Here is a 25,510-nt window from a genome sequence, read left to right on the forward strand (position 1 = left end):
GCAGCCAACTCTATTATTGGCACTGCCAAGGGTGCAGAGCTACTGACCCTCTGATCGTCCATAATTAGATGGTAGCCCTGGTGGCAGCCTCTTAATTGGCTGCCACCAGTAAAATTTCCTCGACAGTCTCTTTGTCGACTGCACAGACTCGGGAGCTGCTTTGGTCATGACATTGGGACTCAAGGTGTGTCTGTAAGATTCTGGCCTGAATTTCAAAGTATCAATTGCACCATTGTATGCCTTTAATCTTAAAGCTTCTGATCATGGTTGCTGTCAACCTTTGAATGAGACCTTTTGGCACATTCATTCAGAAGTAAACAATCCTGAGACCTATTTTTCCAATATCTACTTGCCTTTATTTATTAAAAATCCCTCTATTTAATGAAGTACACTTATTGCATTTAATATCAGGCAGCATGAGGCTTTACAATCAAGGTCACAATTAGTAATTACAACTCCAAAGTGGTGAGTGGAGAATTGTGAAACTGCACCCATGGAATAATAAATAGCACCCAAATAATTAGATGATAGCATTGAAAGATTTTATTAACACAAGAAATATTTATAAAAATAATGACTTTCTTAAGCATCAAACACAGGCTTTCTTTTACGTAAATAATTATAGGGATGGTTCTGCATTGTAATTAGCCTTCAAAAATACAATTCATTAAAAAGTGGCTATATTTATTAACACACTGCACAAGTCACTGTCAAAAAGTCAATTAACTGTTCCTAAAAAATGTGTTCACCGATATAGTGCAATCTAATGTAAACTAAAATTCAACAGAAAGCTGTCTTTTAACTTTAAAAATGGTTAGAAAATACACCTGCTGTGATAACTTAGGCAATCTATAGCAGGAAGAACTTCTTCCTTCTTCATTTTTCTTCATCCCTATGCATCGTTTCTTCAGCTGGGAGGGTAAGAAAACAGGTTGCCAACCTTTTGTATGATCTCCAACAACCAACAATTTGTGACTTGCCCAACCAAAAGCAGATGGTCAGCAGGATGAGGTGGGCAGAAGACATATTTCTTTGCTGAAATGCACCCTGTGGCCCTGTTAGCAGGTGTTACACTGATTCTCCTACAGTGTGTCATTTTTTTTGGGAAGGTTTAGATCACAATGCTATGGAGAAAATGTCTTAGTTTCATCACATTTAACCAATCAGGTGTATCAGAACTTTAAAAAGGAACTGCCTAAAGTACAAGAAGTGTTTTGGAATTCTGACAAAAAATAAAAGCCTACAAAGTCTAATTCTGCAGTACAATTTAAGTCTCCTGTTATTCTTTAAATCTTTTTTTTCAGTTTCGACGTCCTTGCAATTTGAACATGAACCCCCATGCTCAAACAGCCTAGGAGATACCTCTGAGCATAATCCCTCCCATCACCCACCTCCCCATCAGATTTCCTTCCTTTCATCTATTTAGGAAGAATAAATTTGTCCATTTTTAATCTCCAAGTCCAGAGTTCATTGGTCAATGCTGTCGTAGATAAGCAGGCACTACACAATACAACGCTATAAATGTAATTGACAAAAACTATCCTCTCCCTCCTTTTCAAATTAATCACTTTACTGGTTCATATAAAAGGCTGAATAAACAACAAAGTTAACTCTGGACTACTTTACTCTGTCTGCTTTGAGAGGAGGGGGGACAACATTAATTACAACATTTAAGATCAATCTTAAGATTTTCTAGTTTTAAGTATTATAGGTTTGTTACGGGACTCAATTAGGTGTCAGAATTAAAAACGTTTGCTCTTACAGACATTTACCTTGGGGATTTACTTCAAAAAGAGCTTGCTCCAAAAGCCTTCTTTAATGCATCAGTGATTTCACAAGGTTGGACAAATGAATAATATTTTCATAACACCTCTCTTTCTTCTAAAAAAATATAGCTTGCTCATTTCAATGCCACAGATTGCAAAAGCATTTGTAGGATTAAAATCAGCGTTCTGTTATATTGTAAATTCTTTATTATTTCAGGCTACACGCTTTAAGACTTGCACACATCTTCCAAAGGGGGAGAAAACACATTAAGTTAACAAAGTAATTAAATTAATGCTAATTATTTGTACAGACCCAGCATTATAGGCATGCTTTTTTTTTGCTTAATGCAAATAGGAAGTCTAGGAAAATCATAGCTGTCAATAATATGCACTTCCTTGGCTTAGAAAACAGATTGCAATCTCATACTTTACATAAGCTAAACAGATTTCCAAAATATTGTATATTGCAGTAACACTTAAACAGGGCATTATTTTACAGAGTACTTTGAAACATGGAAACATATTTTATGCAAAATGGATGCAGAAGACTGTTCTTTAAATAACTGGATTAGTTATTCACATTGAAAGTACAAATAGTACAAGTGGATGCACAAAAAAGTTAACAGTTTGGGGACAAAACATAGTTTTCTTGCCCTTCGTCATTCCTATTGTTTTTGATGGTAAGTAAGTTATAAATCATTTTGGTGGCAATATCCTATTAGCATTATGTGCAAATATTTACTCATTAAGGAAAGGAAGTTTTTTTTTTAAACAGTTCTATTTTTGTCTTAACTTTATATACACATTTAAACCTGCTTTGAGAGTTTAAGGTAACTGGCAATTTAAAAATACCACGTAAATGTCAACATATACTCTTAACACAACACTTAAAGTCATTATAACATGACTTTAGTGGGTCATTTAAATAGCAGTGGACATTATTTTGAATTTCCCAGAAATCAATTTCAGTTTAGTTCTTCATAAGCCTGCAGTTACATGATCGCAGTCTTAATTCTCTTGTGTGAGCAATATCAGACATTAAATACACAGAGAACAATATTGCCATTCATGTTGAGAACAGCTGTCAGAAAAGGAAAAACCCACCTGAACTAAAACAATGTGGATTGTAAACAAAACAGGTATCAGCAAGTGATCTGAAATGGGATTACTGTTTTGTCTTCATTTAGAGGTATCCTTGACTTTGCATTTAAATAATTGTCTACAATTTGAGGACTTCATGCAAAATTGGATAATTTACACCTGAGCATTATACAGGAGATCAGAGGTTGGCCAAAACATATATTAAAGAATATTTCACATTTATCTAATTTATTGTGCAAATAAACCCATATTCAGTGAAAACCTGTTTTTTTAAAGCAAATATACATATATGTAGGTCTGATAAGTAAATCCCTGATTTAAACTATAATAAAAAATAGAAAGTGCTGGAAATCCTTTGCAGGTCAGGCAGCACCTCTGGAGAGTGAAAGAGAGTTAATGGGCAGCATTTTCCTGTCGGCGAGCGGGGGGGCAGGGACCGCTTGCTGACGCGTTATATAGCACATGGTGACATCAGGCGGGCGTCCCGACATCACCACACGCCATTCAGATATTCAGTTTGGCGTGGGTGCACAGCCGACTCAGCTGCGAGCCCGCCAAACTGTCAAAACCCTATTAAGGCCTGTTAAAAAGTAATTAAAGTAATTAACTGAGCTGCCCGTCCAACCTTAAGGTTGGCGGGCAGGCAAAGAGCCCAGGTGGCCTTCGCATTTTTCATGAAACCTCATCCACGGGCAGGATGAGGTTTCATGAAGAGTTTATTATTTAAATAAAAAAATTTTGAAATAAATAATGGACATGTCCCAGCTCATGTGACAGTTTCACATGAGGGGACATGTCCTTAAATTTTTTCCCCACCTTTATTCAAATTTCAATAACTTAAACGTTCTTTTGCTTCCAGGCGCATGTCACGATGGGTGGGCCTTAATTGGCCCGCCGACATAAAATGGCGATGTGGACCCGATCGGGTTCACGCCCGCCCCCACCCGCCACCGCACAACCCCTCCGACGGGGGGAAATTTCTGGCCAATGTTTCAGGTCGATGACATCTCATCATTGACCTGAAAAATTAACTCTGATTCTTCCTCTACAAATGCTGTCTGACTTGCTAAGTATTCCCAGCACTTTCTGTTCTTGTTTCAGATTTCCAGCATCCACAGTATTTTGCTCCTGAATTAAGCTATTTTTTTAAAGTCAAAATTTGTTCCTGATTTAGCAAATGGTAATATAACTATAATTTTATTTAGCAGTCAGGTTCTAAGCAACACTTATCCATTGCAAAATGCATTTTCACTCAATCAAAACAGGGAGGAGAAATCAAAATAGAAACTACAGGTACCGTGTCTCAAAACTGGCAACCTCAGGACCGAGTCCATGCTGGATTTTGGATCTTGCTGGTTTTCAGATCGGGTCCCTCAGGCCGGGTCGTTGACAATATGTTTTTCAAGTAAGGATTTCAGAGGGCAATTTTGAAAGAAATGGAGGCAATGCTGCAAGATAAGCCAAGGAGATTCTTTGGAGCTGCTTCAGATCTGTCAGTGTTACTTTGCTGGGAGCGTGGCAGAAGCTCTGTAAATGGGGTTCCTGCTGCACTTCAATGAAGTGTTGATGATGGAGTGGGAGCAGCTCCAAGGAGTTTCCAGCCATGCAGTTAGAACAAGGATGTCGGTGAGGAGGGAAAGTCAGGTGATGGCAGCTAAAAAATTTCCGGTTTCCGGGCATTGCCGGGTTTCAGATAGCCGGATTTGAGACACTGTACCTGCATCTTCTTTTTAAATATTAGCTAAATACTTTCTAAAAGAACATTTTATCTTATTTAAAGATAACATATCATATCTTTAACTCAAATTCCTTGTATTCTAATCCTGCATCAAGTTTTATACCTGCACTAAAATAAAGAAAATTAAACATTTATTTTGAAGCACTAACAAGGAAAAATGTATCATGCATAAGTTTATTTTTCTAACAATGTTCCATCCCACAACATGGGTAAAAGATTTTTATACATGGATAATGTGATGTGTGAAACATCAGTGTAGCGACATTCCAAAATTTCAAGATTTCCCTCCAAAGTTGTTTGAAAGTCTGGCCATATCAACTCAACTCTCAAATGGCCAAGTTCCAGGGGAGGATAAATAAAACGCTTCAAACACACACTAAAGCTCTCCTTGAAGCGTGGCAGCATTGACCTTAATGGCTGGGAGGAGCTTGCTACCAATTGTTTAGAATGGCGATAACTCATCCATCAAGCTGCATCATGCTTCGAGTCCCAAAGCCTTAATGATGAGGCAGAGCGGCGGCAGAGAAGGAAAGAAAAGGAAGCAAATCCTGCACTCTGGATCCTAGTACCTCATGGGATGTCCTGCCCCATGTGCCCAAAGGTCTGCGGGTTTAAAATTGGCCTGTTCAACCACAAGAAGACTCATGACAGAAACTTGCGACCCTGAGTAGACGTCATCCTCAACTTGAGGGTCAGCCAATGATACTTCAAAATGTCTCACCTTCAGCACTGGAAATTTTAATTTGTAGTAGGAACACCATTTTTGAAATACTTTGCTCAGTGAACAATCTAATTATTAGAATGCAAAACAGATTCTCAACGCAAGCTTTAAAACGGTGCATCCCCGCCCTTCCGTCTAAACATCCTTTGCATCAACTCTGCTTTAAACCCATTCTACTAAAGGGAGCTACTCTATAACTGAGTTATAAAACCTTGAGGCATTTAAAAAAAAATGTTTGGGGAAGAAAAAAGTTCCTTAGCTATTTTGAAATTTTACTCATTTTTACTGAAGCAATTTATAGTAGAAACACAGTTAATGACAGATCCATTTACCTTATACTTCCTTTATGTACTTACTGGGTTATGAGAAAGACACGTTTTGTTCCTTGCTAACCTTCACTTTAACTCATTCACTTCATATTGTCATCATTAATTTAGTTGTGAGAGCCCAGATCAACTCTGCATTGATTGCAATAGTTACACCTTTTGGCACCTTCCCAAGATGAAGGACTGCAGTGGGAATGGTGCCAAATGGCAAAGGAATTAAGCTTTGAGTTAAGATTCATTTTGTTAAACCCTAGAAACCAAAACAGGACAAGAGAGCTGATTAATCACTTTGGGCAATGAGAAACAGTAAGGTTGGTCACTGGGTGTAACTCTTCTTAATTGACACATTTGGGAAGTTGGCACTCAGTTCTTGCACCACTCGACTATCAATCTGGGAACAGAAGGAAACGTCTAGCAGACAGAGCTCCTTACAGAACTGTAGCAGCTTTCGTAAGGCCCCAGGGCTCACCATTCGGGTTCCTATAGAAAAATTCAGGAAGGAAAATAAGTTACAGGTTAAATATTCTCAAGGAGTTATTTGATGTGCAAAAAAATAAGCCCTGTATAATATCTGGAAGTAGAATCTGCAACAGCATATTTCCTCCAATTGTAACCTTGCATTAAAGCCCAATTTATTGTTGAGCAAATTAATTATCAAGTGTCATGGTAAAAACATTGATGGAGTAATTAGCTCCCAATGGAAGGTAATAAGAATATTGGAAGAGGAGTAGACCATTCAGCCCCTTGAGCCTGTACCACCAATCAATTAGCTCATGGCAGATGCGTACCTTAACTCCAAAACAAAAACAGAAATACCTGGAAAAACTCAGCAGGTCTGGCAGCATCGGCGGAGAAGAGCAAAGTTGATGTTTCGAGTCCTCATGATGCTTCAACAGAACTAAGTAGAAGTAGGAAAGGGGTGAAATATAAGCTGGTTTAAGGGGGGAGTGGGGGGAAGGGGGGGTGGTTGTTGGAACAAGCAAGCAGTGACAGGAGGAGATAACCAAAAGATGTCACAGACAAAAGAACAAAGAGGTGTTGAAGGTGGTGATATTATCTAAAAGAATGTGCTAATCAAGATTGGAGAGCAGGACAAGCAAGGTAGCTCTAGTAGGGGTGGGGCGAAATAAACCATGGGTGGAATACATTTAAAAATAATGGAAATAGGTGGGAAAAGAAAAATCTATATAAATTATTGGAAAAAAACAAAAGGGAGGGGGAAGAAATGGAAAGGGGGTGGGGATGGAGGAGGGAGTTCAAGATCTAAAGTTGTTGAACTCAATATTCAGTCCGGAAGGCTGTAAAGTGCCTAGTCAGAAGATGAGGTGCTGTTCCTCCAATTTCATCTTCCGACTAGGCACTTTACAGCCTTCCGGACTGAATATTGAATTCAACAACTTTAGATCTTGAACTCCCTCCTCCATCCCCACCCCCTTTCTGTTTCTTCCCCCTCCCTTTTGTTTTTTCCAATAATTTATATAGATTTTTCTTTTCCCACCTATTTCCATTATTTTTAAATATATTCCAGCCATGGTTTATTTTACCCCACCCCCACTAGAGCTGCCTTGCTTGTCCTGCTCTCCAATCTTAATTAGCACATTCTTTTAGATAATATCACCACCTTCAACACCTCTTTGTTCTTTTGTCTGTGACATCTTTTGGTTATCTCTTCCTGTCACTGCTTGCTTGTCCCAACAACCACTACCCCCCTTCTCCCCCCCGCCTTTAAACCAGCTTATATTTCACCCCTTTCCTACTTCTACTTAGTTCTGTTGAAGGGTCATGAGGACTCGAAACGTCAACTTTGCACTTCTCCGCCGATGCTGCCAGACCTGCTGAGATTTTCCAGGTATTTCTGTTTTTGTTTTGGATTTCCAGCAACCGCAGTTTTTTGTTTTTGTACCTTAACTCCATTTGGCTGACTAAGGTTCTGTAAGTCTTAACACCCTTTTCTAACAAGATTCTTTAATAGGCTTTTAGGGATGAAAGTTCCAGATTTCCACCACCCTTTGTGTGAAGAAGTGCTTTCTGACAACACCCTTGAATGGTCTAGCTGTAATTTTAAGGTCAGGCTCCATTATTCTGGACTCTCCCAATAGAAGAAGTCACTTCTCTCTTTTTACCCTATCATGTCCTTTAATCATCAATTAGATCACAGCTAAATCTTCTATATTCAAGGAAATACAAGCCTAGTCAATGCAACTCTTTTAGCTTACTAATTAATTTTGATTAAATTCCAGTGGCATGATAACCGTCCTATCCAATTTAACAGGACAGTCTGTTGGCTGATTTGGCTTTCCAAACCTAAGATAAAGCAGCAAGATGCAGGTATAAAACTGTGCAGAACCTTCTGGGTTCATTTTATATGTTAAGGAATCTGAACATTAAAATGCATTCTTCAAATCAGGTTACAATGCTAGAAATGACAAACCGTTACAACATGACCTGTACATCTGCGTCTCTCAGAACAATTAAAAAGTGTGAGTACACGCTTCATTCAATTTTCTCAAAACTTGATAAACCATCTTCTTCCACCCTGCTCTGTCTTAAAGCACTAACCGGTACTAAGTGATCTGCTATGGCACTGCAGACAGGCAGCCAAGGGAAAGTGCAGTCTTCAGGTAAAGTTGGGTTAGAGGCAGGGGGACTAACTGGAGGGCATGCAGACGTACTTCAGTCCCCATTTTAAAGTCATACATTTGGTTCTTACTTTTCTATTTCAATTCTAGATTACTATGAGCATATTTATAATGTGAACAGCCTATCGAAAGTGTATACAATCTAAGACACCATTCTACCAGTGATAGCACCACAGCATCTTCACTGGGGGAGATGCAATTACACCATGGCATAGACAGCTTCCATTATAAATAGGGTCACAAGAACTTATAATGGAAAAAGTTGACAGCAAGCACATTCACATGTAAAATGTTTAATATAACATAGATATCAGTGAACTCAGTCTAGGTAGAGGGACAGAGAAATAAAGAAATGAGAGGGAGCATGTTATAATTGGCCCCAGTGTTCCTTGGTAGAGTGTGTAAAAAGAAAATCTGCCAGAGTTCCTGCTTCCGATGCTTATTTAGTGATCCCTGCTGGAGAATGTGGGTGTTGAAGGAAGAACAGAATCAGGCTCGGTTATAATGCTCCTTACAATAAAATTGTCCATCAATATTCTCAACCTGAGCTCACACATGAAGAACAGTCACTTGGGTGAGAAACAGTACTGGAGGGCTGCTTCCACCTGTGGAACTGCATGTTGGCAACAGAAGACAGAAAGGAGAGGAACAATAATAAATCTGTGGGAAATGTACACACCAAGAGCCTTCTGCGTTTCCAACCAAATGAATCAAAATGTGTGTCAGCCAAAATAACTTTTTTAAAAAATGTCATTCTTCGAGGTAGGCTTTAGTTTTGGTGACACCCTAATAAAGCTTGCTGATAGATTGGTGCTTAACTAGGTCTAAGATTTCTGGGTGCCTTTTTTGAAGCTTCAGAAAAAGGTATTCACCAAATTTAACATTCACCAATATTTATTTTCAGTTTTCCAATTGAATGGATGTTTCCTGGTAAGTACATTTTCCACATATCTATCATTCTGTTCTCCCCTCTCTTGCTGGTGTCTGGTTCCACGGGTGCCAGTAGCCTTTGGGGATCTTGCCCAAGTGGCCGATTTTCATAAGTACATCACAGTCAAGCCTGACCATGTCTTAAACATAGGTCAGCATGCAGGTTATCCAGTAGGGGGTCACTAGATAGTGATAAGGACCAGAAAGCCTGCTAATTTTCTCTTGCTTTAGCCCAGAGGCACCGAGGACATCTGTACAGTGCCAAATACTAAGATCATCTGATTTAAGGGAGACCTAGAATGGACCTGGAATTTTCTGATTTGAATAGCTCAGTATGGCACAGGCAGTTGTTTTTCTCACCAGGCCATTGGGGGAACCAGTCATACATTTACAACTGACATTTCACCCCAACAGATGAGCTCAGTTCATGTCAGTCATGACTAGGTTTCACTGTTGATTGATTATAAAGACACAAAAAACACAGGCCCAGTAGTGCTTTAGGAGAACGACTCCTGCTTGACGTCCAGGAACAAAAGCTATGCCAATCTTCAATTTTTCAGGCAGACAAACAAACTGGTTATATTCATTGCTAATATTGTCAGGGTACATCTGCTCTGATGAAATATATGTCTCCTTAAAATTGCGGAGGGAGCTTAACACATAAGAGAGATTTGAGGGGAACTGCATATCAATGGAAGCGAATGATATTTTTTACCAATACCAAACTTAACAAGTAATCTCATTTGTCAGCTTCCAAGATTCTTTGTTAAAGTGGAATGCCAGGGGACTGTTGGGGCATCCTCTCACGATTAGTGATTTAGAATGGTTACAGCACAGTAGGGAGCCATTCAACCTGGTTTGTCTGTGCTGACTCTCCGAAAGAGCAAGTTAACTAGTGACACTCCCCCGCTTTCTCCCAGTAGCCTTGCATATTTTTCCTTTTCAGATAAAAAGCCAGCTTACTCTTGAATACTCCATTGAACCTGCCTCCACCACATTTCAGGTGTGCATTCCAATCCAAGTCACTCGCTGCAATAATGTTTTTCCTCATGTCGCCATTGCTACTTTTGCCAATTACTCTAAATCTGTGCCCCTTGGCTCACAATTCTTCCAGGATGGAAACAGTTTCTCTCCAACTACTCTGTCCAGACCCCTCAATTTTGATTCTGAATACGTCTATCAAATCTTCTCTCAACCTTCCCTTCTCCAAGGAGAACACTCCCAACCTCTCTAATCTATCTACATAACTGAAGTTCTTCACCCCAAGAACTATTCTCCTGAATCTTGTCTATGCCCTTTCTAATGCCTTCACATCCTTCCTAAAGTGCGGTGGGGTTTGGCTAATTCAGAAATGTTTTAAATCGGAAATTTACAAGATGTAGGTTAAATGCAGTTTCCTTGTAAAATAAGTAATTGCAAACTGCGAATGTGGAAGAAATGCTATGTAAGTGGCTATGGAACATGTTGGATACATTGAACAAGTAAGGATATTTGAGCTAAAGTGATGCCAACTGGGATTTGGTTGTTTTCATTTTATTAATAAATCCTGTACACCATGTTTGATATTTTTGGGAATGCTTGAATGCTCTGGATTTTTGTTTAAGAGGAACATAAAAGGAATAACGTTTACAAAGAAAAGTAAGGGAAGACCCCAGAGCCACAAGACAGATCACCAGCAAAGCTGGGAAAAATGGAAGGGAAGATGAAGTAAATGAGGAAATAGTGTACAGGTGATGCCAATTTTTAGCTTTAAAAGTCCAGAAATTGTAGGGGAAAGACAAGGTTAGATGATGCATAGATCTTGTAGGTCATGAGAGAGAATGAAGTCAGCCTCCAACAGTGCAACAAGTCTTTTTTTCAGAAATGAGGACACAGGAAGGGGAGAAGGAAGACAGAAGAGAAAGAGGAGAAAAACCCCTTTGAAATTGACTGAAAATACATTTCACTTGTAGGGAAGCACCACAAATGAAGAAGCTTCTGTCATGAAATTATTCTTAAACATAATTACTCTTGATTAATGCCTTCTAAAATTTACATGTGAAAGGTTTCAATACCATAAAAATAAAAGGCGCAGAATACTTTTTCACAACTGCAAAAATGGTCTAAAGGAGATGAATACAATGACCCAAGTGAACATTCTGGAATAACAAGTAAGGAATGGACAATCCACATCATCACATCACAAATAACTTTTCAGTTGCCCTGCTATGAAATATGCAGTTGTCTTTGAATACAGCATCAATACCTGTTAAATAGAATCTTGCATTTAGATTACTGATAAGATAGTGCACAAGATGAAGATGTTGGTAAGCACATACAAATGGCAATGTTTCCTAAATTATTTGTTTTGCAACTTTTTTAAGTACATAATAATTTTATTTTGGCAGTTCAATGTAATCATTGTAAAGTCTGAAATTCTAAAATAATTTCTCTCGCACCTTTGTTTAAATATTTTTGCAAACTGCCAACAATAAAAACGTAATCACTACATTTGTACTCATACCTTTGCACACTAAGTACACTCATTTCCTTTTCTATTTCTTAATGCCACAGACAATACAGGTGGGAAAAATTGCAACTAATGAATCTTTGAATCTTGTAAAAAAATTCTATTTGCAGCAATATTGAGAAGTTAGTGGACTAAAAATCTGTTCATGCATTGTTACTTCAAAGTGGTGCTACATAGACTACCTTGATTCCCCAGGGGCAGACAGTGCCGTGGCCGCTACCTGCATGACCTGTGCAGCATTCTTCATTAACGACATTGAAAGCCACCTTAAATTGCACTACACAAACAAATTGCTAGCCCGCTGTGTTTATTTCCATTCATCCATCACCTCTGATCGATTTCTAAAAATCTTCTCCAGGAATCCCTCGTCTGCCACGGGGGTTTTGGAAGAGTTTATCTCTTTCTGGTTAACAGTTAATTCTGCCGGTAGCTAAAAATTAAAATCAACAGGCTTTGTTGTTGCTGAAAAATATTTGCAAGATCCCTTCCTGTTGAATATGACAAGCACTATTCAATTATAAACACAAATTAATAATTTTGAAAGATATGCATATGAATAATTCAAAGTATTCTGAATCGATTTGGCTCAATGTTTACATTGTTTTAAGGCAGAATCATAATTTGTCTTTATTTTACCAATTGAAATACTTGCTGCATTAAATTCTCACTGAAAGGGAATGAGAAAATAGATGAAATATAAATTACAACTAAGCAAACCTCCCTTTCTCTCTCTCTCTCTCACACACACACACTCAAAATGCTATTAGTACACATTCAAACACATCAAACAACTTCACATTTGTATTAACACATGCATGCAGACAGGCACATACACCGTCCTCATATTGCTACTGATGTGCACAGGTACACACAAACTAAGCAAACCCTGCTAGGAATAAATTTACAGAAATAACTTAGTGGCTCTTTCAAGCAAAGCTGAACTGAACTGAAATAAAATGAAGTACATTGTGGTAACTGCAAATTATTAAATTTTATAACCATCTATTCATTTAGATTTTTAGAAGTTTTGTCGACTACACTGAAGTTAAATACAGATACAATATAGTAACAATACTTAATGCTTCAGAATTTATTAGAGCTATTTGTTGACAATGAATGGCTTATAACAAGGTGAGAAAAATGAGGCACTCTGTGAAAAATCTGAACTGCATCAATTAACTACTAAACAACTGGAAGAATGGAAGTAGTGTTTTAATATACCATGCCACTAAATGGTAGGCTTTGGATATGTGTCTCAAAATTCGTCCTTTAAATGGGGAGAAACCAACTCGGGGGATAAGTGCTTCTATGAAGAAATAAAAAAAATTAGAGGGCAAGATCCAGGGACCAGGGATGAAGTTACACAGCTGAACTGGAAAGGCTGGGGTTGTCCTCCCTTGTGCAGAGAAGGCTAAGAGGTGTTTAAAATCATGGAAGGTTTAGATAGGACAAATAAAGAGAGACTGTTTCAAATGACTGAATGATCAATAACCAGAGGGCACAGATTTCAGGCGATTGACAACAGCCAGCATGAGAAAAATCATTTTATGTGTCAAGATTTGGAATGCACTCCCTGATAGGGTAATGGAAAGAGTCCTGAAGAGCAGCTATATTGGACTCAAAACTCTGGCTGGGATTTTCCGGTCCCGAGTGGGCTTTTTGCTGGTTTGCCAAACTTTCCATTCTGCGTGTGATGGGCCCCGCCATGGGTAAGACCGGAAAATTCTGGCCTCTGTTTCTCTCTCCGCAAATGCTGCCAAAGCTTTTTTTTTAATTCGTTCATGGATGTGGGCATCGCTGGCCAGGCCAGCATTTATTACCCATCCCTAGTTGCCCTCTAGTTCAGAGGGCATTTAAGAATCAACCACATTGCTGTAGGCCAGAGCAGGTAAGGAAAGCAGACACTAGTGAACCAGTTGGGCTTTTACAACAATCGACAATGGGCAGAATTTTCTGCCTGTCGGGCGGGTGGGCCCGATCCAATCTCCGGCGGGCAGGGAGCCGACCCCCGCCGGAGAAGTGGGCCCTGCCGCCATTTTACGTGGGCGGGCCAATTAAGGCCTGCCCAGCGTGACGTCTGGGGGGAAGTGCTATGCACTTCCTGTGTGGGCAGGGGGGATTCCCCAAAAGCGAGAGTGCGCTCTTTCGTGTATGCGCACGAAAGAGTGCACATCTCCCTGAGGCTAAGTGCAGCCTTACCCTGGGTCTCTGGATTACTAGCAGTGACAATGCTACTACGCCATCACCTCCCCCGAGTTTTGCTGTGATGCTGAGTTTTTCCAACATTTTCTGTTTTTATAAAGGAAAGAGATTCTAGCCTTCAAAAGAAAAGTGGATAAATATTTGAAGGAGAAAGAAATGCAGGGAGTGGGGCCTGAGACTAACTGTATTGCTGCTCAAAAGAGCTGGTGGATTCTTGATGGGCTGAATGGCCTCCTTCTGCGCTGTATTGCTCTATGCTTCTATGATTACTTTGAGCACTATGGTACACTTTCCTGCAGCTAATTAAAGAGTGGGATTTTCAAAGGCCTGGAAGGCAAATCCTGCTCATTATCTTATTTGGTAAATGATCCAGGGATAGATTACAGAAGGGATGCATTGAGTAACAGGTTAACATATAAATTCACAGAACTAAAACAAAGCTAGTAATGCTTACTAGCCAGAGCTGAGATTCAACTAAACTGAACCGTGACACAAAACTGTCATACAGTCAACCAATTCATTAATTGGTTGGTTTCTTTAAGAAATATCACTTTCTAGTGTCTGGCTCAAAGGGATTGTGGCTGCATAAATTCTAGAACTTGTTAAAGTAGCTCAAGAAATTTAAAGTTTGTTCTATCTAAAAGGCAGGCCTTTTGTGCATCATCATTGTAAGATTAATCTTTATATATGTGTATACATATATATATATATATATATGATTGGATTGCCTTTTCTGGTAATCTTACAAAGCTATGCTTCTGATGAGAAGTAGCAACATGAGTGGAATTTGCCACTAACAGGATGCTGCCGTCAAGCCAAAAAGATGTTCTTTCTATCGCACAAATGAGTAATGTGGTATATAAATTTCAGTGCCAGTGTGATGTTAGGTATGTAGGCCCATACATCTCAAAGACTGGCGGATTGTATTAAACAGCATGTCCCAGACACTGTTCACAATGGGCAAGGTACAGACCATACCCAAACAGCCCATGCTTGCAAAATTCAAAACACAGTGTCCAACATTAGATGTGATTCCGCGATTGGACAACATTTGCTAAATAATCCTCAGTGTTCCAAGAATTACACTGACAACCAATTTAAGATTGTCAGTTGGGCTTGCGATGTGGCGCATTTGTACATACTGGAAGTTATATAGATTAATACAAGGGGTTCTGTTCTTTGTGGACAGAATGAACATGTAAATTGTGCCTGTTTCTGCTAAACAAAATAAGTGACAGCTTATTCACTGGTTCATTCCTCAGGGCAATGCCTTGACTAATCAGAGTCAAGCTGCCTGGTTTAAATTTCGAACAACGCTTGGCAGTTAATTGTCTGTCACATCAACTGGTGCACTTTCCATGGTGACTGCCCCTACCAGTCAGAGTTCTCTTGCCAGCCAATCAGAACTCTCTTCTCATGCAGTATAAATTGTTCCCTTTGCATTTGGTATTCTTGTTATTATCCTATTGCGTATAAAACTAAAAGCTTTGACAATACATGTTGCTGTGCTTTTTGACTTATCATTTTACCAACAAATGCACAAAAACATTAAAGTACACATGGATGTGCTGTGCAAATTTAGGTATTAGGATCATTTGCTCAAGGTTGATGCCTATTAATCTCTTTTATTTACTAATCAGGAATGCAATTAGTGGCACCTGGATTCCCAATTAGCTTCATGTGACTAGTACTGGGCAATACTGCTCCAAATTATGTATGTGCTCAAGTTTACTTTGTCCTTGCTCTGGATTTTGTTGATCTTGAGGCAATTCATTATTTGTTTCATGGGCTACAGTATAAGTATATGTGGGCTTCAGAATGTGGTGCTAGACAGCAATCAGATTTTTCTTTTGGTCAGGTTTGATTTTTGTTTTTTTTTTATACGAAGTATTAAGCTAAAATAAAATCATCCTTGAGGTCCTTCTTTTTGATTTGCATGCTTTAAATTACTAAAATAGAGTCAAGAAATAGCTTGCCTTGCTACTGGATTGACTTCACTGAAGTTCAATAAAGCCTTGCACTACAGAACAAAATAGCCCAAGAAGTTAGCAGCTAGTAGGTTTGATATTTAACATGTTTGTCTTTTCCAACTTCTTTTTTGATGGAGGCAGCTTTCTTGAACACAGTATGAGTGGACATGGCTCATTTCTCTCAATGGCGGCAGTTTCCTGAATTTTACTGTGTGCACGTCACATAGCACTAAGTTAACAAGAAACAAAGGTTAGTAAGACTATTATTAGTATCCACCCTGCCCTACTGGCACACAGCTGCTGCTTAGGGTGCTTGGAGGCAGGGGATTATCTGTTTTACTGATAACATTCATTTAATTAATAAGAGTATTTCCCTCAGTATATTAGGGATGGGGGAGGGGAGGATTATAACCAAGAACTGCATTGCTTTAAAATAACATTGTAGTCTCTAAGCACAATTCAAAATGTCACAAACTGCAAAGAATACAAACCAGCTTAATTTTATTGTACAGAGATTAAGTATAAGATCAGATATAATGAATTCCTGGTTTTCTAATTCAGAATATATAAAAATGGGCTGGAAATTGGATCAGAAACTAAAATAAAACTTTCTTTTAAAAGTCAAAATCTTTGCTTTTTCTGGAAACCTTACCACAGCATAAATATTTACCATGTGCCCAGTTTGCATGGTGGAGTACACCAGGTTGATACTGAGCTTAGTAAATGAAAGAAGAATGTTTTCTGGAAAATTCAACAGGTGTGATCAAGAAACTGGAAACTGGATTGCTAGGGAAAACATATCTTGTGATCACTTGTGAAATCAAACCATTTTTTGCTTTACAAAAGACTACAAAATTCCAAAGCACACTCGCAAGTCAGTCTGCTAAGCTATTTTCTTACCTAATATATCCACGTGGAACAGATGAGGGCAATTTGTCGCCAGCTCCTCGATATCTGTGTCACAAACAGATCTATTGGCTGTCAGAAAGATCTTGCGCAAGTTGGGTAGTTTGCGAGCAAGCTTTATAAAGCATCCTGTACTGCTCTGTAACGTCGGGCACCATCCAAGGTCCAGTTCTTCCAGGAGCCGGCAACCTGATACTATAGCAGCTATGCCATTTTCTGTGATATTTTTACATCTCCACAGATCTAGTGATCGTAGCTTTTTGCACTTGGCACCAATCACACCAGCCACAAGGTCATAGTCATCAACCTAGACAGTAGAAGGTCAACAATCAATAGTGATCCAAATCTCATGTGGGTAACTGTTTTTCATGCTCCTCAGGAATTGTGTTCTGACAAAAAAAAAGCATTTTCATGAAAACAAGTTTGAGGATTTATGTAAGGCATACATTGTACAATAATACAGCCAACTCTTGCTACGTAGAAACCTGACAAATCAAGTATGTTTTTGACTTACTGAGAGTATTCCCTCTCAGTAAGAAATTATTCACACTAACAAAATTTGTACTGTGAGTGACCCTCAGCTTATTCTACTAACCCGTTGTTCAGGTGGCAATATACATCATAATCAGGATGGTAACAAAATGATCAACTGGACATTTAAAAGATCTTTAGACAATTATTCTTTCCATGAAAGATGGCAATATGTACTGCCAAGCAGGCTTTCAAATGGAAACAAGAAAATCACAACCCTTCAAGAATTATATCAACTTACTTCATTTATATTACATTCCACGAAAGGTGGACTTCGATTACAGTTTCACTATTCAGCACAGTACACACAAGCTAACTTCTAACACAGTGATAAAAAAACAACCAGAGCAACGATAACAGTGGATTATCCCTTCAAATGCTTAAGCCAAAGATTTTTCAAAAATGACTGGCAATTCTCAACATCCACCCTCACCCCCTGTCACATCACACTCTTGGGGGGAAAAACACAGGAATAAATACCTCTTTATTTACAATCATTAAAATACCTCAATTTAGGTGAGCACAGTGAGACCCACTATTTCAGACCTGCTACAGACTTAGTCAGTTGAGCGTTTTCTTGGGGTCGGGCACTCTGTATCAGTTCCCAGGCAGATCCAAAGTTGCCACCCCATTAAAATGAATGGAACCTCTCCGGAAACAAATACCAATGACACCAACAGAGCAGTTCTGAGCGTAGGAGACCCAAAATGTCAGCAAATATCTCGAAACAAAGCAGCAACAGACATTTTTCTTTTCCCAAAAGAGAAACACATGGAGCGTTTTAAGCAGAAATTAATCTCCCTTCACTTCCCTTTCCTTCCTCTTTAAAATAGACTGAATTTTCTATCATGCTGTTTGCTATTTTGGTATGAAAGAATGCCACTTTAGCAAATGTGTTAGTGGATATTTCAGAGTAAATCCAAGGGAGAGTCTATGAAATTCAGAACTGATGCAATTATTTAAAAAAGAGCAACTGCTGAACTCTATAAATCAATCGTAAGTATTTCTCTTATACTTGGGCTTCTCTTTCCACAACCAAATTAATTGCATAATTGAAAAGATTTGTTGTATTATACTGAACAAAAGGATCCTGTTACCTACTCTTCTCAACCAATTGTGCATGACTTAACACCCTAGGAAGCCACAGAATGTTTGAATATTCTTAAAAAAGTGGATATATACATTAGTTTCATAGGTTGCTACAGTTTTCATAATTATAGGGTGAAAAGTTTACTATTCAATACATTTGAAATCACACTGTGGAATGCTAACTTGGAAGTATTTAATGTATTTGTCTGAAATTCTACTCTAACGGTATTTAACAGACACTTTAGACATTTATTTTAGGTTAACATCTCTACCGAACAGCAGAAAGAGGAACTTCAGTCAAATGAAAGTTCTCCCTACAGAACAATTTCAAGGTCAGTGTCCTTTACTTTCATTAAAAGTGATTCAATTGATTTATTTACCGATGGTAGAGGATAGTTTAACTCCTGCTACAGGGATATGGTAAAAAAAAATGTTTCAAAAACAAACTCTTTAGATTACAGCTCAAAATCTAACTATTTTAGTTAATTTTAAATATTTTGTTGAAAATTACATTAAAGTGAATTGATGGTAAAATGCAAATCAGATTTTTAGCCCAGGGAATTGCTGCTATTTTCAAAACGCCTGAAAATAATATTTTACCCTAGTGAAAAGTAAAATAATTAAGTGTGAGCTCATCAACCAAATAGTGTACACTTTGATTTCATCCTGAGAGGATTTTAATCTCAAGGTCAACAATATTCACAGAATTCGGCTGCAAGTACAGAATGTTTTGTGTTATTTTCCCCTCATGAGAAAAACTATGATAATTCACCAACACCCATGTTTGCCTGAGTTAAGAGTCTTGCATATTCCTAAAAGATCAGTGGGAACACACCAAATTTCACCTGTAATACGGAGTCGAACCTTATTATAACACACCCACTAAAACAAGTCTTCCACTTGTTCATGCTGGGCTCCTTCAAAGTCATTGAAAAAGCACAAACTATGAAGAGAGGAGCATTTGTTGAAGGAATTGCTTTGCTGATTCTGTCATACAAAGCTTTGACTATAATTGGAAATATACTTGTTCTGACTGTAGGCCATTTTTACAACCCTTTTCCCACATATCGATAAAGTTTGCGAGCCTTGATATTGTGTTTAAAAGCTAATTTTGAAATAATCATCGCCACTGAATAGCTGATGGGATTCAGGATAATGCATTTCAAAAAACATCTGAACATGATCTCAGACATTTGTTAAGGTATAAATATATACGTTTGTTTGGAGGAGTCAAAGGATGGCACTGGTAAGAGAATAATAAAAAGTAAAGATATCTACAGTGTCATAATTTTAAGTATCAAAATCAAATTAATTTATGTTCTAGTGATGAAGGATCTTTTCTATAGTCTCACCTTGTGGCATTTAAGCTCACCATTAAAAATTCAAATGATAAATAATGCATAAGGAAATATATTGTCATTAAATATATGCATATGCAAATTGAGAAAAAAATCTAAATCTTAATAGTTGTACATATTTAGCAAACTCCCACTTGTTTTTATATTTACACCTCTTATATGTCATGTCATGTGTGATCTGCCTGAAGGCAGGTCCTTGGCTCATTATCTGCTGATGCTTCACCCTGAGCCGTTTTCTTGGCAGTTTATGTCAGTGGTGATTTGCCCATTGCCTTCCACTCTCAGGAACAGAGCGAGGAGCCAGGTCGCTATCTGCATTGGCCGAAACGGGAATCAAACCCGTGCTGTTGGCGTTATTCTGAATTACATGCTAGCCACCTAGCCAACTTAGCTGACCGGGCCCCCTCACCTCTTGTATGCAAGGTTATAATGCAAGGTTATAACTAAAGTGTTAATTTAAAAAAAAACTCTCCCCCACCTATTGCATATAATAGGATTCCTTTGTACCTATAAATTTTAGAATTATTTGGTTCTGACAAAATATGGCAGATCAACTTTTCTCAAATGACAAATTCAAAACCTAAATCTGGGAACAGGTCACCAAAGCCTCACTGTCTGTTCTCTCATTCATAATTGAAATAAAATTATCAGTTATGAATTATTTAAGGTAATTCATGACACCACATCTATGCTAAAGTTTTTTTTATTAGATACTTTAGAAATAATTACATTTCACAATAAACATTGGTCTGATTATGATTTTTGATATGCTTTCTTTTTAAAATGTTATGAAATAGAATGGGGTTTTGGAGATTTTATGTTGTCAGTACTTTCAAATAAGACCATGCTTGACCTTAAAAGAAAATGATTAGTTCATGCAACTCCAAGTTCTTACCATGACACAGCTGCCAAGGCTGAGGTGCTGAAGTTCCAAGCAAAAGTTCAGAATGCTGAGCAGTGCTGTTTGCTGCCGTTATGGGACACATCAGAGGCAACGTGGATAGAGAAACAAAGGGAAAAGAGGTCAATTAGGCATTAAAGCCTGTCACTGCCTTTCTCAAAATACTGCTCTAAACTTAGGTTATATCTACCACAAATGCAGTTTAATGAGTCCCAAGGTATTCAGACCATCGATTAGCTCATGGCCAAACAAATCATTACAGGCTCAAAATGCAGTTCCCTCTAGATGTGAATCTGCACAGATCGCAGTTACCAGGGGCTCTCTGCTTCTGAACACCTCTCCCTAAGGGGGAAATCTTGAAAATGCTGAGACCTTTCACTAACATGCAAGGCTGCTGTGTGGCACCAGAATAGATCAGTGGTATCCCAGAAATAAAGTGGCAACTGTGACATTCACAGATCAGACAACCTAGAGAAACTGTGAATAGCAAACCGCATAGAGTGGCAGGATTGAACAGTACTGACCACTGCCAGCCAAAGGATGCTAGTCACAGTTAACTGGAGTGCCTGCATGTATAACATACAGAGTAATGTATACTGTGGAAGCAATTACAAAGCTATAATTCAATTAACTAGTGCTGATTACAGCTATAGAACTCAAGAGTTAGTCACATCATTTCATCCTCTGTGCAGCACTGGGTTTATGCAGAACAGAATAAAATAGATCACATAAGAAATTAACATCAGAACCTTACTGGCTGTGTAACAAATCTTTAAGGTGAATGAAGAATTGAGATCAGTAGTTGTCCACGCAGTTGTTTACACATTTATATTCATTCAATACATATTAACATTTATAATAAATATGAACATTCACTTGACATTATTATTAGATTTATAAAGTATTTACAGCACAGAAACCAGCCATTCAGCCCATTAGATCCATGCCAGTGTTTATGCTTCACATGAGTTTACTTCCACCCTTCTTCAGCTAATCCCATCAACATATCCTCCTATTCCTTTCTCCCTCATATACTTATCTTGCTTCCCTTGAAATGCATCTCTGCTATTCACTTCAACTACTCTTTGCTTCTATAATATTCCCAGATCCAGAGGGATTCTGAGTTGGAGATGGAAAATAAAATTGAAAACTGCAGAATAAATGAGCCGCTGGATCCCATTTAGTATTACATTCTAAACCCGAGTTTAGAACTTGCTGCTTCTTTCAAAATGAGCCACAGGCAGAAGCAATGTTAGTCATAAAACTTCAGTATTTAGAAAAATACCACAGAAATTACCGTTTTTCTATGCTTTTGCCACATTTTTCCTTCATGTAATTCAGGGAAAAATACAGTAAAAAGCCCTCCACAATATTCAAGGTAAATTATGGTTTATAAACACTGACTTGCTGCTACAGTTAAGGTGAAATGCATTTTTTTCCTTTCCATTCTTTCCTTTTAAGTATCCCAGCACTGCCCCGCCCCTGCCCCCGCCCCAAGTAATCTGCTCCTGCTCCATTGCATATAACTGAGAGATGTACAAGAGCAGTTCTGGGTGACTCAACTTCAGATTTTGTCTTTGTCCCCATACGGGAGTACTAAGACTTTGCTCACCAATTCTCTCCATTGGTTTGGTTGAGTTAAAAAACTGGCCAAGTGAAGAGGACTGCAGCGATGCCTCTACATCCTGTTACTCACTGATACACCAAGCCCAGGATCATTACAGAATGACATTGTCAGATTCATGGCCCAAGGGACACACAGTAACAAAGCTACTTCCTGTAGCAGGTTATTAAACAATTAGCTCAACAGGGACATTCATATACAAGCAAGCTGTTGCCACAATGATTACCAAATAGCCAGTAAAAGGAATAATGCTGGTGTGATGAGAACACAAGCTGTTGTGAGATGGTCTCCTCTGGGGGATGGTGGTCTCACACTTCAATTTTACTGCATTCAATGGTCTCCTTAGTTATACTGTTATTTTTGCATTGATGTGGATCCAGAGTTGTGTCCCCTCTAAGATGTCCACTACATTCTATTTTCAATGGATGGTGTTGAAGTCCAGGTCAGATAGTACACAGTACTTTACTGTATTCATTTAAAATTTCCTTCTCCATTCACACTCTCTTGGGTTAACGTTGAACTCATTTATCTTCTTGTGAGTATTTAATATGGGGGTGGAGGTGGGGGGGGAGAGGATCGTTTTGATAATTTTCTTTTTCTGGCAGCAGAATAAACCAAAATCATTAGGATTTAATTTGGTTGTTCATCTCTTTCATTCGGTGTCAGAGGCTGACTTGGATAAGCACATCACTGAATAGATAAACAACAACTCCCTTAATGCTGCATACAATTCAGGTGCCTTTTCCTGCTCTATTCAGTTAATCTGATGTAGAAATCCTGCCATTTTATAAGGTATTCTCATATGAAAAATCAAGCTACCAGAATTTGGGAAGATGTGCCACAGTGTAAAATTACTGGGCGAAATAAAACAAATGAGTACATAAATCAAACCTAGCTGCCGCGGAAAAAAGATGGGACAATGTTTTATTTTAGAGTAAGCAATTCCAAGAGATAATGCAGCATGAGTGGCTGCACTCTCAAGTTTAGCATCTTATCTCACTAGACTGTTTTTGAAATAATAAAATGTATATCACCATGACAAAACTAAAAAAAAAACTGTCTTATACACGTATGTTGTTACACCATTTCAACATTATGGTTGCCTTTCATCTCCCATTACAGCTTCACTCATCTCATCCTCTCGCAAGAGAAACCTACACATGACATATTACTGACACTTATCTAACCCACACAGAGTTTTAAAAAAAATCAACAGCAACAGTTTCACACAGATGTTATCACCCACTCAATTAATCTCAAAACTCCAAAATTAAAAAATACACTGAAAATGCTACGTTTTTTTATCCTCCAAAAAATCTACAAAATACATTTAGCCTGTAACAAAAGCAAAACCTACTGTTAAATTTAAGCCAGTCATTCACATAAGCAACATGCAAAATCTAAAGAAATTGTTATTTACCAGGCTTTCCTTTGCACTGTACCTTCCTCTCTTGTGTTTATGATTGTGCAATACGGCTATTTTAGCAGGTGACAGAGTTGTAGTCATTTCTAGCCTTTTAATGGTAATGGTCATTTCATCAAAAGGTAAAAACCCCAGGACCAGCTGTCGAGCTGTGTAGCTCAAGTCAGGAATTTTCCCGACTCGCTGGGCCGCCTCAGTAAAAAGTACCCTGGAACGTGTGATTTTTGATCTTGGGGGACGGCAGTAGGTGTGGGAAAGAGTAGGGCCTGCAGATCATGGAAACAGGGTGTAGGTAGCCATGGAGGTGGGTGAGTGCTAGGCAGGCTGGTTAGAAGTTCTGACTTGGTTCTCTGGGACTTCCAGCTGTTTTTGAAGTTTTAGACCTTCTAGCCCTCACCCCTCACATTCAGTCACACCCCAACCACCCCCATGGCCCCTCATACCCTCCATGCCACCTCAATAGCCACTCACCCAGTATCTACCATGGGCAAACTTCAGGAGCTATGCGGAGAAAAAAAAAATTCTAACAATCTAATACAGCTCCCACTGCTACACACTTGATAAAGAAAAAAATTCCCATTCATTAAATCCATTCAAAGCTTTTTAATCTCACATGGTTAATCTAACTTCTATCCAGAATCCACATTAAAGACCTTTAATAACCTCTTTAAGCTGTCAATCAAATTGTGAACTTAGAACACCCTTCTGCAATAATTGTAACTTATGAAACTTAGCCACACATTCACAATGACATAATGATAGCCCTTGGTGAAATGTTAACGAAGAACTCCACTGTAAGTGCACTACCGGATGCTAATTTTTTGGTAACCTATGGATGTCAATCAAAACAGTTCAGCAGAGACTTTATTTTTAACTCTCACTAACAACTGAAGCTTTTTTTTAAAGAAAGCGTGGGGCATTTAATAAACTTCAGATCATGACAATTTTAGAGACATTATCCACCCTACAAGAGTGTTTATGTCGACTCCATCAATTTGTGACTCTCACACTTTGGGTTAAGGCCCATGCAGCAGCCAAAACGGCATCTGTTTGAGCTCAACACTTGAATTCAAATGGTCCTGCTGAGTTCTGGTTCCCCACCTATGTGTATCATACCCTGCCTCCTTTCCCCTACTGGCAAAAATTGGATCTGTAAGAAATGGGGATGGTACATCAACATCTGGATCCTGCCCTCCATTTTTAAAGATCTGCGGACGCTTCCCGACTCAAGCCTCTAATGTGCAATGCAACAGTGTCAGTTGTACCATTTACATTATCTCACCTAGTTGTCGGAAGTGGTTAATGTAATCTGAAACTTTTGTCAAGTCAAACAGCATTTAGCTAATTAGGGTATTGGAGTTAAAAAATTCACTCTATTATTTTATATGTTTCAGCTTGCAGATCAATTAAAAAGATTTCAAGCTTTAATTAGTTCCATATCAAAAGTAATTTTATACCCTTCTCATTCTTTATTCCATGGCCTTGCCCTTTCTATCTCCGTAACCTCCCCTGGCTCTACACATGAAGAGAAAGGGGTGCGCGGACATGAGATTATGCCTGAGTTAGACGTACATTGAGTGAGGAATTGGGAATTTGGGTCAGGTGGGAATTCGGTGCAGAGGGGCAAAGAGGTGCTCCTTCTTCTACTTTTATCAGCCTCCAGTGGTTGATGAGTTTCCTCCCTCGTCTCCCTGTTAGGTGAGTGCAACCTTCTATTACTTTATCTGTGTAAATCATTAACTAAATGACAAATTAAATAAATAATGTTGGACAGAA

General features: G+C 38.5%; 1 protein-coding gene across 2 annotated transcripts in view; it reads right to left on the bottom strand.

Annotated features, from left to right (window-relative positions):
* Positions 1–520: 520 nt before the first annotated feature.
* fbxl4 (F-box and leucine-rich repeat protein 4) overlaps positions 521–25,510 on the bottom strand; it is a 132,896-nt gene continuing 107,906 nt past the window's right edge. For both annotated transcript variants that reach the window (XM_078542290.1, XM_078542291.1), the window contains exons 6-8: positions 20,682–20,753; positions 16,803–17,115; positions 521–6,132 (exon numbers count right to left, since the gene is read on the bottom strand). In XM_078542290.1, the coding sequence (XP_078398416.1) occupies positions 5,969–6,132; positions 16,803–17,115; positions 20,682–20,753 (549 nt within the window). In that variant the 3' untranslated portion in view covers positions 521–5,968. The remainder of the gene's footprint in view (positions 6,133–16,802; positions 17,116–20,681; positions 20,754–25,510) is intronic.

This window comes from Cetorhinus maximus, chromosome 5 (assembly GCF_964194155.1).
Source record: "Cetorhinus maximus chromosome 5, sCetMax3.hap1.1, whole genome shotgun sequence".
Classification (NCBI taxonomy): Eukaryota; Metazoa; Chordata; class Chondrichthyes; order Lamniformes; family Cetorhinidae; genus Cetorhinus; species Cetorhinus maximus.